Consider the following 17,183-nt stretch of genomic DNA (forward strand, 5'->3'; position numbering starts at 1 on the left):
TCCCCCCCCTCCAGGGACACTCAGGAACTCCCCCTCCCAACCTGTCCCCCCCCCTCCAGGGACACAGAGGAACCTGTCTCCCCCCCCTCCAGGGACACAGAGGAACTCCCCCTCCCAACCTGTCCCCCCCCCTCCAGGGACACAGAGGAACCTACCCCTCAGCCCCGCCCCAACACACCTCCCCCAGCAGAAGCGGGCCGGCAGAAGCGCACGCGCCGTTATCCAAGCGGGCGCGCGGCGGGCGCGGGAACGGGCGGGGGGCGGGGCCTGGCCAATCCCCGCCCCTGGACCGTCACATCCCCGAAGCCGACTGCGCGAGCGGTGGCGGTTTCCGGTTGGGGGCTAGTCGCACAGCGTCGATCTGCGTTGCCGGGCGGTTCCCCCAGCCCCCCTCGGAGCCTCGCGCCTGCCGCCGCCATGTGAGTGCGGGTCCCGGAGCGGCTCCGCGCCAGCTGCTGCCGGGTCGGGCTGTGGGCGCCGGGAGCGTCCCCGTGACAGGCCAGGCCTGGGCGTGTCCCCGGGCCGCTGCTCCGTGCACGGGCCGGGCCCAACGGTCACGTTCTGCGCCCTGTGGGCAGGAGCCGCGGTATCCCGCGGCATTGCCCGCGCTGCTGCCGGGCCGGGCGCGCCTCTCTGCGCCGCGGCTGGGGGCCGGAGCCCGGGCGGGCCCAGGTCACTACTGCGCTGCAGGCGGTGTGTGCACGGGGCCCGCTGCTGTGGGGACGTAGCGGTACAGCTGGAGTCGGCTCTGCTCACCAGCGTGTGACTCATGGTCCTCCCGCCGCGGCCGGGCTCTGCTTTCTAAGCTGGCAGCTGCTGTCATTCACTTGTGATCTGTATCTGTTCCTCCTACCGCATTACCTGCATTTCCCTCGGCGTCTCTTACAGGAGTGACCCTTGAGTCACAAGGGGTTTACTAGGTCACCTCCTTGCTGTGTGCCTCTTAAGGGTGATGGTAGATTTGACTTCTGTAAGGGCTGCCTTTACAGAGTAGGAAGGAGTGAAATACCAATGGCATTAGATCGTTTAACTTTCTGTGGGCAGTGTGGTTGGGGATTTTTTTTCTTGTCAAATGACAAGACCTTTTTTTAAACGGTTTAGCACCAGTGAAAGAAATCTGGGAATTTATATACTCCTGCTTGTTCACAAAATTGGTAAATCATGCATTGTGACTCTTACAGACAGCTTGATGCTGTTAAATGACTTCTGTGCTAGCCAGTTCATATTAGACTGACAACAATTAAGCAAAATGTTCTTTATTTCTACGTTGTAGTGTGCAGGGATGGTAAGCTCTGTGATTCTGCTTAGACTCCAGTGTTTTAGAAATGAACATAGGCACTCTTCTGAGCCATTCGCTAGCGATTCAGGGAGCTTTTTAAAATATACTGGCAAAAAAAAAGCCTTTTATTTCTTTGGCCTCACCAGTTGGGGGGGAGGGGGAGGTATTGTGGGATTGTTTATTTCCTTTTGGTTTTGTACTGTTTTATTTTACAAACTAAAGGAACCTGGTAATTTGGTGCTCTTTTTAAAAGATGGCATATATTGTGATGGAGTATTCATTCTCTAAGTTGGCTACCAGAGGGTGTTTATAGTGACAATAGTACTTTAAGCAGTGAAAACAGTATTAAAAGCATTTTAAAATAAGAGCGAATCAGGGGATAGTTAAAAGATTTCTCCTAAAATAGATGCTACAACAAACATGATCTTGGTCCAGAAGGGACCATTCTGATCATCTATCTGACTTCCTGCATTGGACTATCCAAAGAACTGCATCAAGTCCATAATTTCTGTTGGAGCTATAGCATAAGAATGATCACACTGGGTCAGACCTATGGTCCATTTAACCCAATATCCTGTCTTTTGACAGTGGCCAGTGGCAGATGCTGCAGGGAATGAACAGAACAGGGCAACTGCAAGTGATCCATTCCCAGCTTCTAGAGGTTGGAGGTTTAAGGACACCTGGAGCATAGAGTTCTGTCCCTGACCATATTGGCTAATACCCGTTGATGGACCTATCCTCCCTGAACTTACCTGATCCTTTTTGGAACCCAGTTAGACTTTTGGCCTTCAAAACATCCCCTGGCAATGAGTACTACAGGTGGAGTGTGCACTGTGTGAAAAAGTATTTCCTCTTGTTTAAAACCCGCTGAATATTAATTGCATTGTGTGACCCCTGGTTCTTGTGTTGTGTGAAGGGATAAATAACACATCCTTATTCACTTTCTCCATATTATTCATCATTTTATAGACCTGTCATATCTCCCATAGAATCATAGAACTGGACAGGACCTCTAGAGGTCATCTAGTCTCATAGACTTCAAGGTCAAAAGGGACCATTATGATCATCTAGTCTGACCTCTTGCACAATGCAGACCACAGAATCTCACCCATCCACTCCTGTAACAAACCCCTAACCTATATCTGAGTTTTTGAAGTCCTCAAATTGTGGTTTGAAGACCTCCAAGCTGCAGCGAATCCTCCAGCAAGTGACCCATGCCCCATGCTGCAGAGGAAGTTGAAAAACCTCCAGGGCCTCTGCCAATCTGCCCTAGAGGAAAATTCCTTTCCGACCCCAGATATGGCGATCAGTTAAACCCTGAGCATGTGGGCAAAACTCATCAGCCAGCAGTCCAGTCCCCTTCACTCATGGCAGGACTAAGTATTATCTAGACCATTCCTGACAGGTATTTGTCTAACCTGCTCTTAAAAATCTCCAATAATGGAGATTCCATAACCTCCCTAGGCAATTTATTCCAATGCTTAACCACCTTGACAGGAACTTTTTCCTAATGTCCAACCTAAACCTCCCTTGCTGCAATTTGAGCCCATTGCTTCTTGTCCTATCCTCAGAGGTTAAGAAGAGCAGTTTTTCTTCCTCCTTGTAACAATCTTGTATTTACTTGATTATTCTTATCATGTCCTCTCTGTCATCTTTTTTTCCAGACTAAACAAACCCAGTTTTTTTCAATCTTCCCTCATAGGTCATGTTTTCTAGACCTTTAATCTTTTTTTTTGCTCTTCTCTAGACTCCAATTTGTCAACATCCTTACTGAAATGTGGTGCCCAGAACTGGACTCAATACTCCAGTTGAGGCCTAATCAGTGCGGAGTGGAATAGAAGAATTAATTTGTGTCTTGCTTACAACACCTCTGCTAAGACATCCCAGAATGATGTTTGCTTTTTTTTTTTTTTGCAATTGGGTTGCACTGTTGACTCATTGAGCTTGTGGTCCACTATGACTGTATTCCTTCCTAGGCAGTCATTTCCTATTTTGTATGTGTGCGAACTGATTGTTCCTTCCTAAATGGAGTACTTTGCATCTGTCCTTATTGAATTTCATCCTATTTACTTGAGACCATTTCTCCATTTTGTCCAGATCATTTTGAATTTTAATCCTATCCTCGAAAGCACTTGCAACATGTCCCAGCTTGGTATCATCCGCAAATTTTATCTAAATCATTAATGAAGCTATTGAACAGAACTGATCACTGTGGGACTCCACTCATTATGCCCTTCCAGCATGACTGTGAACCACTGATAACTACTCCCTGGGAATGGTTTTCGAACCAGTTTGGCACCCATGTTATAGTTGCTTCATCTCGGTTGCATTTCCCTAGTTTGTTTATGAAAAGGTCACGTGAGACAATATCAAAACTTTACTAAAGTCAAAATATCACTTCTACTGCTCCCCCCATCCCCAAGGCTTGTTACCCTGTCAAAGAACGCTATCAGGTTGGTTTGACACGATTTGTTTTTGACAAATCCATGCTGACTGTTACTTATCACCTTATCTTCTAGATGTTTACAAATTGATTGCTTCATTATTTGCTCCATTATTTGCTCCATTATCTTTCTGGGTTCAGAAGTTAAACTGACTGGTCTGTAATTCCGTGAGTTGTCCTTGTTTCCCTTTTTATAGATTGGCACTATATTTGCCCTTTTCCAGTCATCTGGAAACTCTCCCATCTTCTATGACTCTTCAAAGATAATCACTAATGGCTCAGATATTTCCTCAGTCAGCCCCCTGAGTATTCAAGGATGCATTTCATCAGGCCCTGGTGACTTCAAGACATCCAATTTGTCCAAGTAACTTTTAACTTGTTCTTTCGCTGTTTTAGCCTCTTCTGATCCTACCTCATTTTTACTGACATTCACTACGTTAGATGTCAAATCACTACTAACCTTCTTGGTGAAAACTGAGACAAAAGTCATGAAGTACCTTTGCCATTTCCACATTTTCTGTTATTTTTCCCCCCCTCATTGAGTAATGGGCCTACCTTGTCCTTGGTCTTCCTCTTGCTTCTAATGTATTTGTAGAATGTTTTCTTGTTTCCTTTTTGTGTCTCTAGGTAGTTTGATTTCATTTTGTGCCTTGGCCTTTTTAATTTTGTCCCTACCTACTTGTATTATTTGTTTATATTCATCCTTTGTAATTTGACCTGGTTAAAAAGATAGGAAACAAAGGGTAGGTAAATGGTCAGTTTTCAGAATGGAGAGAGGTAAATAGTGGTCCACCAGGGGTCTGTTCTGGGACCAGTCCTAGGCCTTGGCTACAGTGGCGCTTTACAGCACTGCAACTTTCTCGTTCGGGGTTTGAAAAAAACACCCCTCTGAGCTCTGCAAGATACAGCGCTGTAAATCACCAGTGTAAACAGTGCCGCAGCGCTGGGAGCGCGGCTCCCCATGAGGAGGTGGAGTACATGCAGCGCTGGGAGAGCTCGCGCGACCACACTCACACTTCAAAGCACTGCCGTGGCAGCACTCCCACGGCAGAGCTTTGAAGTTTCGAGTGTAGCCATACCCCTAGTCAACATATTCATAAATGATCTGGAAAAAGGGGTAAACAGTGAGGTGGCAGTAATTTTTTATCATCTGCAAATTTTAAAGATAGTTGAGAACCAGGCAGACTGTGTGAAGAGCTACAAAAGGATCTCTCAAAACTGGGTGACTGGGCAACAAAATGGCAAATAAAATTTCATGTTGATAAATGCAAAGTAATGCACATTGGAAAGCATAATACCAACTATATATATAAAATGATGGGGTCAAAATTAGCTGTTACCACTCAAAGAGATCTTGGAGTGTTTGTGGATAGTTCTCTGAAAACATCCACTCAGTGTGCAGCGACAGTCAAAAAACGAACAGAATGCTGGGACAAATTAAGAAGGGAATAAATAATAGGACAGAAAATGTGTTGCCTCATGTAAATCCATGGTACTCCCACATATTGAATTCTGTGTGCAGATGTGGTTTCCCCATCTCAAAAAAAAAAAAGATATGATGGAATTGGAAAAGGTTCAGAAAAGGGCAACAAAAAGGGCACCCGCATGGCCCCACAATATGCCAATATTTTTATGGCCGACCTGCAACAACGCTTCCTCAGCTCTCATCCCCTCACGCCCTTTCTCTACCTATGCTACATTGATGACATCTTCATCATCTGGACCCATGGGAAGGAGACTCTGGAAAAATTCCACCACGATTTCAACAGCTTCCACCCCACCACCAACCTTAGCCTGGACCAATCTACACGAGAGGTCTACTTCCTAAATACCACGGTGCAAATAAGTGATGGTCACATTAACACCACCCTGTACCGAAAACCTACCGACCGCTATGCCTACCTTCATGCCTCCAGCTTCCATCCTGGGCACATCACACGATCCATTGTCTATAGCCAAGCACTGAGGTACAACTGCATCTGCTCCAACCCCTCAGACAGAGACCAACACCTACAAAATCTCCACCAAGCATTCTCAAAACTACAATACCTGCACAAAGAAATAAGGAAACAGATCAACAGAGCCAGACATGTACCCAGAAGCCTCCTACTGCAAGACAAACCCAAGAAAGAAACCAACAGGACTCCACTGGCCATCACATACAGTCCCCAGCTAAAACCCTTCCAACGCATCATCAGGGATCTACAACCCATCCTGGACAATGATCCCACACTTTCATAGGCCTTGGATGGCAGGCCAGTCCTCGCCCACAGACAACCTGCCTTCCTGAAACATATTCTCACCAGTAACTGCACTCCGCACCATAGTAACTCTAGCTCAGGAACCAATCCATGCAACAAACCTCGATGCCAACTCTGCGCGCACATCTACACCAACGACACCATCACAGGACCTAACCAAATCAGCTACACCATCGGCAGTTCATTCACCTGCACGTCCACCAATGTAATATACGCCATCATATGCCAGCAATGCCCCTCTATGTACATCGGCCAAACTGGACAGTCTCTACGGAAAAGGATAAATGGACACAAATCAGATCTTAGGAATGGCAATATACAAAAACCTGGAGGAGGACACTTCAGCCTCCCTGGCCACACTATAGCAGACCTTAAGGTGACCATCCTGCAGCAAAAAAAACTTCAGGACCAGACTTCAAAGAGAAACTGCTGAGCTTCTATTCATCTGCAAATTTTAACACCATCAGCTCAGTATTAAACAAAGACTGCGAATGGCTTGCCAACTACAAAACCAGTTTCTCCTCCCTTGGTTTTCACACCTCAACTGCTAGAACAGGGCCTCATCCTCCCTGACTGAACTAACCTCGTTATCTCTAGCTTGCTTGCATATATATACCTGCCCCTGGAAATTTCCACTGCATGCATCTGACGAAGTGGATATTCACCCAGGAAAGCTCATGCTCCAAAACGTCTTTTAGTCTATAAGGTGCCACAGGATTCTTTGCTGCTTTTACAAAAATTATTAGTGGTATGGAACGGCTTCTGTATGAGGAGAGTTTAATAAGACTGGGACTTCTCATCTTGGAAAAGAGACTGCTAAGGGGAGATGCAATTGAGGTCTAAGATCATGACTGGTATAGAGAAAGTAGATAAGGAAGTGTTGTTTACTACTTAAAACACAAGAATTGGGGTCACCAAATGAAACTACTAGGCAGAGATTTAAAACAAATAAAAGGAAGTATTTCTTTACACAATGCATAGTCAACCTGTGGAACTCCTTGCCAGAGGAAGTTGTGAAGGCCAAGACCATAAAAGGATTCAAAAAAGTAGTAGATAAATTCATGGAGGATAGGTCCACCAATGGCTATTAGCCAGGATGGGCAGGAATAGTGTCCCTAGCCTCTGTTTGCCAGAAGCTAGGACACCATTCCTGCCCATCCTGGGGCACCACCTGGCACTGCCCACTGTCAGAAGACAGGATATTGGGCTAGATGGACTTTTGGTCTGACCTAGTAAGGCCGTTCTTATGTATGATCTAGTTTCCACTTTTTGTAGGACTCTTGATTTTTACATCATTGAAGATCTCCTGGTTAAGCCAGGGTGGTCTCTTTCCATACTTCCTGTCTTTCCTATGTAGTGGGATAGCTTGCTTTTGTGCCCTTAATGTCTCTTTGAAAAACTGCCAACTGTCTTCTCTCTTTCCCCTTAGACTTGCTGACTCTGAGTTTGCTAAAGCCTGCCTTCTTGAAATCCATTGTATTTATTTATGCTGTTCTCCCTCCATGATTCTAAGGCAGAAGTGGGCAAACTGCAGCCCGCAGGACCCTCCTGCCAGGCCCTTGAGCTCCTGGCGTGGGAGGCTGCCCCCGGCCCCTCCCCTGCTGTTCCCACCCACCACCACCACAGACTCCACTCGCTCTGACGTAGTGCTCTGGGCAGCGGGGCTGCGAGATCCTGGGGCAGCATGGCTGCAGAGCCTGGCCTGTCCCGGTGCTCTGAGCTGCATGGTGGCATGGCTGGCTCTGGCCGGGCTGCACAGCTGTAGCGCCACCAGCCACTGGTGCTCCAGGCAGTATAGTAAGGGGGCAGGGAGCAGAGGGGGTTGTCTAGAGGGCAGGGAAGTTCGGAGGGGCAGTCAGGAATGAGAGAAGGGGTTGGATGGGACGGCAGTGGGCAATCAGGTGGTAAGGGGACAGGGAGTGAGGGGGGTAGATGGGACAGAGGTCCCGGGGGGCCCATCAGGGAGCAGGGGGGTTGGATGAGGCAGGAGTCCCGGAAGAGGGGGTGTCAGGGGGCGAGAAGTGGGGAGGGGGTGGCAGTGGGCCATGCCTAGTTATTTGGGGAGGCACAGCCTCCCCTAACCAGCCCTCCATACAATTTCTGAAACCTGATGCGGCCCTCAGGCCAGAAAGTTTGCCTGCCCCTGTTCTAAAAAATGGTAGAACTCTCTCTCTATAATTTCATGATCGCTTTCAGTCAGCTTTGAAAAGATGACTAGTCCCAGTCTTTTTTTTGTCTTTCCTCATATGAAAGCTGTTACATATCTCCTGATCATTTTTGTTGCCCTTCTCTGTACATTTTCCAATTCTAATATATCCTTTTTTGAGATGGGGTGACAGTAACTGCATGCAGTATTCAAGATGTGGGCATACCGTGGATTTACATAGCAGCATTATGATATTTTTTTTCTTACTCTTTATCACTTTCCTAATGCTTACTCACATGGTTAGCTTTTTTTGACTGCACATTAAGCAGATGTTTTCAGAGAACTGTCAATGATGATTCCAAGATCTTTCTTGAGTAGTAAGAGCTAACTTAGACCTCATCATTTTGCATATATAATTGAAATTGTTTTCCAATATGTTTATCAACATTGAATGTCATCTGCCATTTTCTTGCCCATTTATCCAGTTTAGTGAGATCCCGTTGTAACTCTTCAGTCAGCTTTGGGTCGTCTGCAGACTTTGCCACCTCACTGTTCCCTCGTTTTCCATATAATTTATTAATATGTTGAACAGCTCTGATCCCAGTACAGATCCTTGAAGGACCGTGCTATTTACCACTTTCTATTGTGAAAACTGACCATTTATTCCTACCCTACAGCTGAGACCCAGTTGGTGTCCTGTCTGATGTCCTATTGAGAATTGTGTTCATAATCAATATTGAAAGGTGGTACAGCAAGCAAACGATAAAAAGCCAAAATACAGGATATATTGTAGATCAGGGGTTCTCAGCCTTTTTCTTTCTGAGGCCCACCCAACATGTTGTTAAAACACCATGGCTCACGTGTGCCACAGCAACTGTTTTCTGTATATAAAAGCCAGGAACAATGTCAGGGACAATTGCCCGAGTCCCCATGCCACAGTGGGCTCCCACCAAGCGAAGTGGCTTTGACTTCAGCCCCATGCAGTGGTGCTTTGGCTTTCTGTCCTGGGCCTCACAAGTCTAATGCTGGCCATGGTTGGTGGACCCCCTGAAACCTGCCTGTGGTCCCCCCCAGGGGCCCCAGACCCCTGCTTGAGAACCACTGTTGTAGGTGTCTTATGTGTACAAACTGCAAATGTGCCTGTTCTTCTTCCTCCGTTGAGGGTACACAAGACAGGTCAGACTCCTGAAAGGGGTACAGTAGTCTGGAAAGGTTGAGTCCCACTGCTCTACAGGGCTTCTTTCACCTTCTTCTGAAACATCTGGTATTGGCCACTGCCTCTCTATTCTGTGGGGAACTTTTAGGAGAACAAGCCATATGTGTGTGTTGCATGCTTCCAGTAACTGACACAATCTTTTTCTGAGTTCAGTAGCTTCCAAAAAGAATTTAAATTCCCAAATTCAACAAAGGGAAAAAAGTGCACACAAGCTGATGTGCTTTTTTTTATTGGAAAGAAGGAGGGGGCGGAATCCCTAAACCCATGTTCTTGGTCAATCAAGAGCAACTATACACCATGCCCTGAACTGTAGTGCCGCTCTTCTCTCTCCCACCTGCTTCTCTGCTCTCCAGTGTCATTGCAGCCATTCATTGGTGGCAAGTCTGGAACACTGTCTGAATTTTATGGCTAAAGCTTGCTGCTGAAGCTTCGCTCCTCCACTGCAAAAGAAATCTAACTTTCTTCTGATGTATTTTAGCTCCTTGGGAATGTCCCGCCTTTTTTTATGACAATTGGTGTTTACATTTATTTTCACTGGTTTGTGTACCCTTTGTTTGCAAATTACCAGGCATACTTCTAGGTCGTGTATATAAATGTAATTAACAATATGATATCATAGTGTAACTGTCTCTACATTTCAGGTCAACAAGTGGCCCTGGAAGCTCAAGTAATGCCTCTGGCAGTAATCGTCGCCTTCAGCAGACACAACACCAAGTAGATGAGGTATGGCTCTTGTATAGAGCAGCTTTACCATTCCTTTGACCTTGGAAAACCTGACAGAGGGAAGACATATGGAAGTGTTGTGTGGGCAAAGTTTAAAGTTGTCTGCTTCAGTGTATGAACCAAAAGCTAGAATGTCTTCATTTGTCCCTCTTGTGATCTGAACTATCATCCCTGAGACTCATTGTAGGAAACCTGTGATACTTTACAGGTGTTGACCTGTTCCTGCAAAGATGAATATCTTGTGAGCCAATGTGTTAGCTACACAACTTCAGTTGGTTTCTGACAGAGAATGAGCTTTGCTATTTGGAAATCCACAGTTGCCGGGGGTTTCTAGTTGTGTATCAAAACTATGGCAAAACTTCTTGTGTGAGCCAAAAAACATCCTTGTCTGAGAGGCTTATTTCTTTCTGGCTGGATAGGGTAGCACATAACTTCCTTTTCAGAAGTCATAGGTGCATTGTACAGCAACTCCTCGCTTAACATTATACATATGTTCCTGAAAAATGCTACTTAAGTGAATCCAATTTCCCCATAAGAATTAATGTAAATGGGGGAGGGGGGTTAAGTTTTCTCTGATGAAAAAAATTTCCCTGGAAGACTATATTTTATATAATTTTATATAATACAGTCATCCACACAGTATACATTTTAAACAAACAATGTAATACTGTACACAGCGATGATGATTGTGAAGCTGGGTTGAGGTGGTCTAGTCAGAGGGTGGGATATTTCCCAGGGAATGCCTTACTTCTAAATGATGAACTAGCACTCGGATGAACCCTCAAAGGTTAACATGTTGTTGTTAATGTAGCCTCGCACACTACAAGGCAGCACGAATGGAGGGAGGGGAGACAGTGTGGTGTTGTGTGAGAGAGAGAGACACAAGCATTGCCCTTTTAAGTACACTGACCCCACTCTAAGTACACTGCCTTTTTAAGTAGATCAGCAAGTTGAAACAGCAGCTGCTGCCAGCAAGCTCCCTCTGTCCTGAGCCCTGTCATGTCCCATCCCCCCTTCACTGTGGAGATAGGGTACAAGAGTGTGAGGAAGGGGGCACCATGACATTAGCATGCCTCTTCTCTTCTTTCCCCCCTCCCCCCCACTGCACAGCAAGCAGGAGGTTCCCGAGGGCAACTCCAAGGCAGAGGGCAGGAATAGCACATGGCAGTGCGGGAAGGGACAGCTTCCACACAGGGATCTTAGGGGGACTGCCGGTCGCCCCTGGTTCCAAGCCCCCACCAGATAGCTCCAACAGGCTGCTCTTTCTGCAAGCAGTGGACAAAGCAGATGGCTGCCAAACAATGTTATAAGGGAGCATTGCACAACTTTAAACGAGCATATTCTCTAATTGATCAGCAATGTAACAATGTTAACTGGGACAATGTTCAGTGAGGAGTTACGATGGTGTTCTAATGCCAGCTGTGGCTTCTATAACTGAGTTTTTCATACACAGTTCTGACCCTTCTCTAACATGCTAGATTATTAGTGGAATGCTTTTGTTTCAATAGGAGTAAGTTTATAAACAAAGTTTCTGATATTGAAACCCCAAGGCAGGCACTGGGAATCTCCAACTCAATTACTTTGACCTGGTCTACACTAGAGGGGAGAGGAGGGTCGATCTAAGTTACACAACTTCAGCTATGTGAATAATGTAGCTGAAGTTGACGTACTTAGAACAGCTTACCTTGGTGTCTTCACTACAGTGAGTCGACTGGTGCCGCTCTCCCGTCGACTCTGCCTGCGCCTCTCATCGAGCTGATGTATAGGAATGGACAGGAGAGCGCTCAGGGATCGATTTATCATGTCTAGACTAGAAATGATAAATTGATCCCCCCCGGATCGATCTCTGCCCACCTGTCTGACCAGTAGTGAAGACATACCCTAAGTTCCACAAGTCTTTTAACTAATATAAGAACCTAAGTTCAATATTGTCTACTCTTAATCAAAAAGGCAATATCTTCTGCCTTATTTAAACACAAACTTTTGAATGATGTTAATGTTATAAGAGATGTTTGTCAGGATCTGCTAAATGCTTAGTGTTCAAAGGGATGAACATTTAATGAATGAATAACTTACTGTGACTATTAAATCACTGTAGGTGGTTGACATCATGAGGGTGAATGTAGACAAGGTGTTGGAACGAGATCAGAAGCTGTCGGAGTTGGATGACCGTGCTGACGCACTGCAGGCAGGAGCTTCCCAATTTGAGACCAGTGCTGCCAAGCTGAAAAGAAAGTATTGGTGGAAGAATTGTAAGGTAACCATGACTCAAGTATTTCCAATACAAATTCATGTTACTAAGAGCTATAAGTAGCTGAATACTACATAAAGGGGAAGAAATCCAGGTGACTCTAACCATGAAAACATATGGCCAATTTCTGCAGCCTTTACTCATGGTGAATAGTATTTAAGATTAGAATATCTGGTCCTTAATGAGCATCTGGCTTAGTGAAGTAGATGAACTGCCCCAAAGTTGGGTGGCCTGGCCACATTCCTTTACACAGAACGTTCTCCAGGACAAAAATGTGGTCAAGGATAAACAAATGTACTAATTTAAGGTGTTGGATTTCTAGGAGAAAGAAATTCAGTGATATGGATTGAATGATGACAACACAGACACAGCCCTACAAAGAACCTTTAGTCTCTTAGTCATGTCTGTTAATTACAGGGAAGTCTGGGAGCACACTCTTTATTTGCTGCAAAGCCAAGACAGAGTGTAAAACGTTAATTGTAAGGCAGGGGAGCAGTAGTTGGGTCTAGAGAATCAGCCCTCCTTTTTAAAAAATATCTAAGTGAGTCGTTTGTACGAAATGATGTGCTTTTTTGACAGATGTGGGCAATATTGATAGCAGTTGTTCTCATCATTATCATCATCATCATTGGTAAGTGTTGAGCTAAAACGCTGTTTTGTCAATAGGACTAGCATACGTGGGGCATAAGACTGTAAGTCAAATGCAAAAAGTTGTTAATGTAATGCTCTCTGGGTGTGACTGCTAGTTCATAGGTCATAATATTCAAAAGTTAAGGTTCACACAGCAACGCTAACTTAGCCGTATTGCATGCTTGACATATGCAGTAGTCCAAAGTAGTACTTTACGTTCAAACATTAATTTAGCAGCATTATCTGTGATGTGGTGAAGTTACAGCTTCTGTGGGAACCTTAACTGTTGAATCTCAGGCTTCTGCGCACTGAGTAGAAATGGGATCCCTCGGGAGACTGGGACCCACTGAGTCCCAGTCCCAGCTTTGCCAGTGACTGTGAGAGTGACCAGGTCTCTTGACCACTTCTTTGCCTCCATTTCTCAATCTTTAAAAGGGGGATAATGGCACATACCTCACAAGGGTTACCGAAGAGTAACATGAAGTGCGTTGAGAACCTTAGATGACAGAGCTGTGGACATATACACTTATCAAATTCATCTTTCATAGTATTTCTACATTTATTCATCCTTTAGACTCCAGGTTCAATAGCCTTATGTCACTTTTCTTTCTTGCAAAGCAATCTGGCCCTCTTCTATTGAATCATACCCTTTTCCTAATCCCAGAATGGGTACTCCAGCCAATCAGTCTCCCCTTGCTGTCTTCCAGCCCAGAAGTCAGGCAAAACCAAACAACAACAAAAGTAGGGAAGCTTCATATGAGGTTCCTCTTCCAATCCTCGAAAGTGCTTAGATAGCAAGGTAGTTGGGCCAGGTCTACACTGTAAACTTAACATAGTTATATCCGTGTTGTGCAGGGGTGTGAAAAATCCACACCTGTGAGCGACGCAGTTATACCTGCCTAACCCCTAGTATAGACAGTGCTATGTTGACAAGAGAGCTTTTCCCTTCAACATAGCTACCACCTCTCATGGAAGTGGATTAACTATGACAATGGGAGACGCTCTCCCATCATTGTAGTATTGTCTGTCTGTCTTCAGTGAAATGCTACAGTCCAGGCAAGAGCTTTAATCTGCCTAGCCTCATTTGAGTGCAGGAAACCCCACTGACTTCATGCACTAGCTTTCCTGCTGGAGCAGAAGCCTGGGGGAGAAGGAGGACAGGCAGTTCTCAAGGATTCATCACCAATGAACAAGCTGTTTAAACAGAAGTATATTGCAGTAGAAGTTTTAAGAGGAAAGAAATTCATGCACCCTTCTTTGATATCCAGATTTTACTTTTCCCAACTTCTGAATGTTGCCAGATGTACCCTTATGTATATGATAGCCACAAGCCCATTATTGTAACTGGTAACGAACCTGTAAGTACAAATGCAAGTGAAGATGTTTCTGGTGTATGCAAGGAAGACTGTGAGCTCATACTCTGCCATAGTAGAGCCAGTGAGCTTATAACTAGTTGCACTGCCTGGTGTTCAGCTCTTTGAATTTGTGGTGTAGCTGCTCCAAAGCTTTCCAGCAGGATTCATTTACTCTCTAGCTCAGACAGCGTATTCATTTCTCACCTTTTGGCCTGTTTGTAACACAATCTACAGCAACTAATTGTGATACTACAAACAGAATTGTGACCATAGGTGAGAAATACCCAGTACATTAATTCTAAAAGTCAGTCCTGTGCAAGAATGAAACTTGCCCTATGGTAAAACAAACACAGGAAATTTAGAATTTCCTTATGTTGAATACTTGGAGTGTTCAGTAGCTCAAGTCTTTAAGTTGCAGGATTGTTTTATGCCTCTTTGATGTGGGAGGGTGAGGGGAAGAGAACTTTTCCAATCCTTATTTTTCTGTTATAGTCTGGAATGTGTCCCCGTGAGTTACAAGAAGAAATGCAAACCAGCGGAAGCCATCTCTCTCCTTCAAACCTGCTGTATTCTCAAGCTTGCACCTACTGATGTATAAAACAAAATTATTTTGATTAGTCATGTGTTTAACTTTCTTTGGTTTATAGAAAATGTGCCTTTATTTAAAAGTTACACTCCTAATTTTAAAATGCTAATAAGCACAGCCCACACCTTGCACAGTGCCTTGGTAATCTTGAGTATGAGCTGGTGAAGAGGATTTCATGTTTGCATTTGAGAATCTAGAAGCAATGTATTGCTGCCAGTGACTACTGCATTCTAGATAAATGTGAAGAGTGTTTGGATATCTGTCCTCTTCACTGTCTCTTCTGTGCCCCAATTTAAAAGTGTCTTTTCTAACACATTACTGAAGGGGTGGGAACCAAATCTTAAATTTGTGCCTTCTTGGAAGAAACTTTTAACACCTCTGCCATTTGAACAGACTTTGCCTGCCTTGTCTTATTCCATTAATGCCTTCGGACTAGTTGTGGAAGAGCCTGCCACCCTTGTAAACACTACTTGTCGTTCACTGTTTTATGAATATGCAGTTAAATTCTATTATTGAAGCTCTAAAGATTTGATCACTGAACCATTAGTGCTGCCCTGTGGCATTTGTGATTAAAGATGTCTTTTAAGGTGTTTACATTATCTTCAAAAGACAGTCTGTCACTTTTGGTGCCAGTTTAATCTGAAAGAGTACCTTTAAAAATGTTTAGTGTTTGTCATGTAGACACTAAAGTTGGCTTTGTTTGGGGTTTTTGTCTTTTGCTAAAAAGTAGTTCAGTGAAGGCTTTTCTCTGCAATCCAGCAAGATGTTTCCAGTGTAGAATCAGTGCCAAATGTAGTTTAAAATTTTATATGTATTTATATGTAATCTGTTCATATTACTTCACAAACTGTCTTCCCTCTAAACTAGTCCTCAGAGTGAGTGTTCCCTTAGGACTTCAGGAAAGGCTGGTAACAAATACTGTTGCCTCGTCCCTTTTATCGCCAGACTTTTTAGGTATGGGTGACTGCTCTCCATGAGGAGGGAAAAAAATAACTTGGTACTTCACCCATTGAGTCACCACTGTGTGTACTCTGTCTAATCTGCCTGTTTCTAATTTCTTCCCAGTCCTTGTTTCTACTTCCTCTGTATAGTTTTCCTTTCTCTTGTCTCTTTTCCTCCCTTACGTTTCGGGGTAGATTTGCAAGTAGCTACACTGTAATTGATTCACAAACCTAATTGACATAGCCTACTTCTTTGAGTGTTGGATGTTGCTTTAGCTGTTGAATTATGAGCCAGACTCTTGATGGACAACTACCAGAAAGATGTGACAAAGCACTCGGAGGGTGGCTAAGCCCAGTGATGGATCTGCTCTCTAAGCACCTGAGAAGAAATATTGATCTCTTTACCCCAAAGTACAGGATGCTTTAGAATGGTTTTTTTGATAGTGAAAAGTTGCTCTGTTGGCTTATAATTAACTGTCTACGGCCTTGCCTGTTTTTTTGAGGATGAAGAGGGAGAGAGGGGCAAGGATTTCTGTGCCTACTGAAGTACTTTAATTTCTGCTCTACCTTCATCATTGCAGTGACTAAATGTACAAAGTCTCTTAGAAAAATAACTCTACTGTATGAATGCACCATGGACCAGTAACGAAGCTGACTATACAAACTGAAATCTTATTAACTCACAATTAAGAAATTTTTTACTATTATCTTTATGTGCAGCTTTTAAAGAAATATCAACTCTGTCTACTAGTTCCTGTACTTTCAGAGGTTTCTAAGTGTACGTCCTCAGGAGGGCATGTGTCCCTGCATTGTGCTGGCAAAGATGCCTTTGTAACATTTAATAAAGTGGCTTTTGAAACTCCCTCGTGTGTGTGTGTGTGTGGTGGGAGGGGGGCGTTAGGAAGAAAGGTCTCTGCTGCCTTAAGCTGCTGAGGAGGGCGGCTGCGCCTCCTGCGGGGTGGATGTTGAGGGCAGAGTGGGCCAAGGGCGGTTTCCGAGCTGGGTCAGGTTGTAGCCTCGGATCCCTGCCTGGTGACATGGGGCGGGGCAGCTGGGTGCTGAGGTGGTTGCGGTGTGAGCCCCAGCCAGTAGCGTCCAGCTGATGTTCTAGCCCCTTGGGAGTTGGGGGAGGGACTTCCTGACAGCTGCTTTCCCCTGCTGCCCAAGTGAGTCCACCAGGCTCCACCTGGACTCGCATTGCACTGTGGGAACACTGGGCGGCTGGCCTGGGGCCCCATGGGAGGAGGAGGCAGGGCCTACTCACATTGGGATGGGTGAGAGTGGCTGGGCGGAGGCAGCGCATGGGCCCCCAGGAAGGGGGAGAGACCCTGCTAGCGGCTTGAGCCAAGGGA

The 17,183-nt window shown here is 45.0% G+C and overlaps 1 protein-coding gene across 1 annotated transcript; it reads left to right on the top strand.

Annotated features, from left to right (window-relative positions):
• Nucleotides 1–283: 283 nt before the first annotated feature.
• On the top strand, nt 284–16,694 carry VAMP3 (vesicle associated membrane protein 3). The gene is made up of 5 exons (XM_030537392.1): nt 284–419; nt 9,987–10,068; nt 12,167–12,325; nt 12,899–12,950; nt 14,797–16,694. Coding segments are annotated over exons 1-5 (315 nt in total). The 5' UTR covers nt 284–417; the 3' UTR covers nt 14,817–16,694.
• Nucleotides 16,695–17,183: the final 489 nt, after the last annotated feature.

This window comes from Gopherus evgoodei, chromosome 18, assembly GCF_007399415.2.
Source record: "Gopherus evgoodei ecotype Sinaloan lineage chromosome 18, rGopEvg1_v1.p, whole genome shotgun sequence".
In the NCBI taxonomy this organism is placed as follows: Eukaryota; Metazoa; Chordata; order Testudines; family Testudinidae; genus Gopherus; species Gopherus evgoodei.

Bases quoted from the DNA above. Each gene is read 5' to 3' on its own strand.
- VAMP3 (XM_030537392.1), top strand. The intron at 12,326-12,898 runs GTAACCATGACT...CTTTTTTGACAG, and splicing joins ATTGGTGGAAGAATTGTAAG to ATGTGGGCAATATTGATAGC. The intron at 12,951-14,796 runs GTAAGTGTTGAG...TTTCTGTTATAG, and splicing joins CATTATCATCATCATCATTG to TCTGGAATGTGTCCCCGTGA.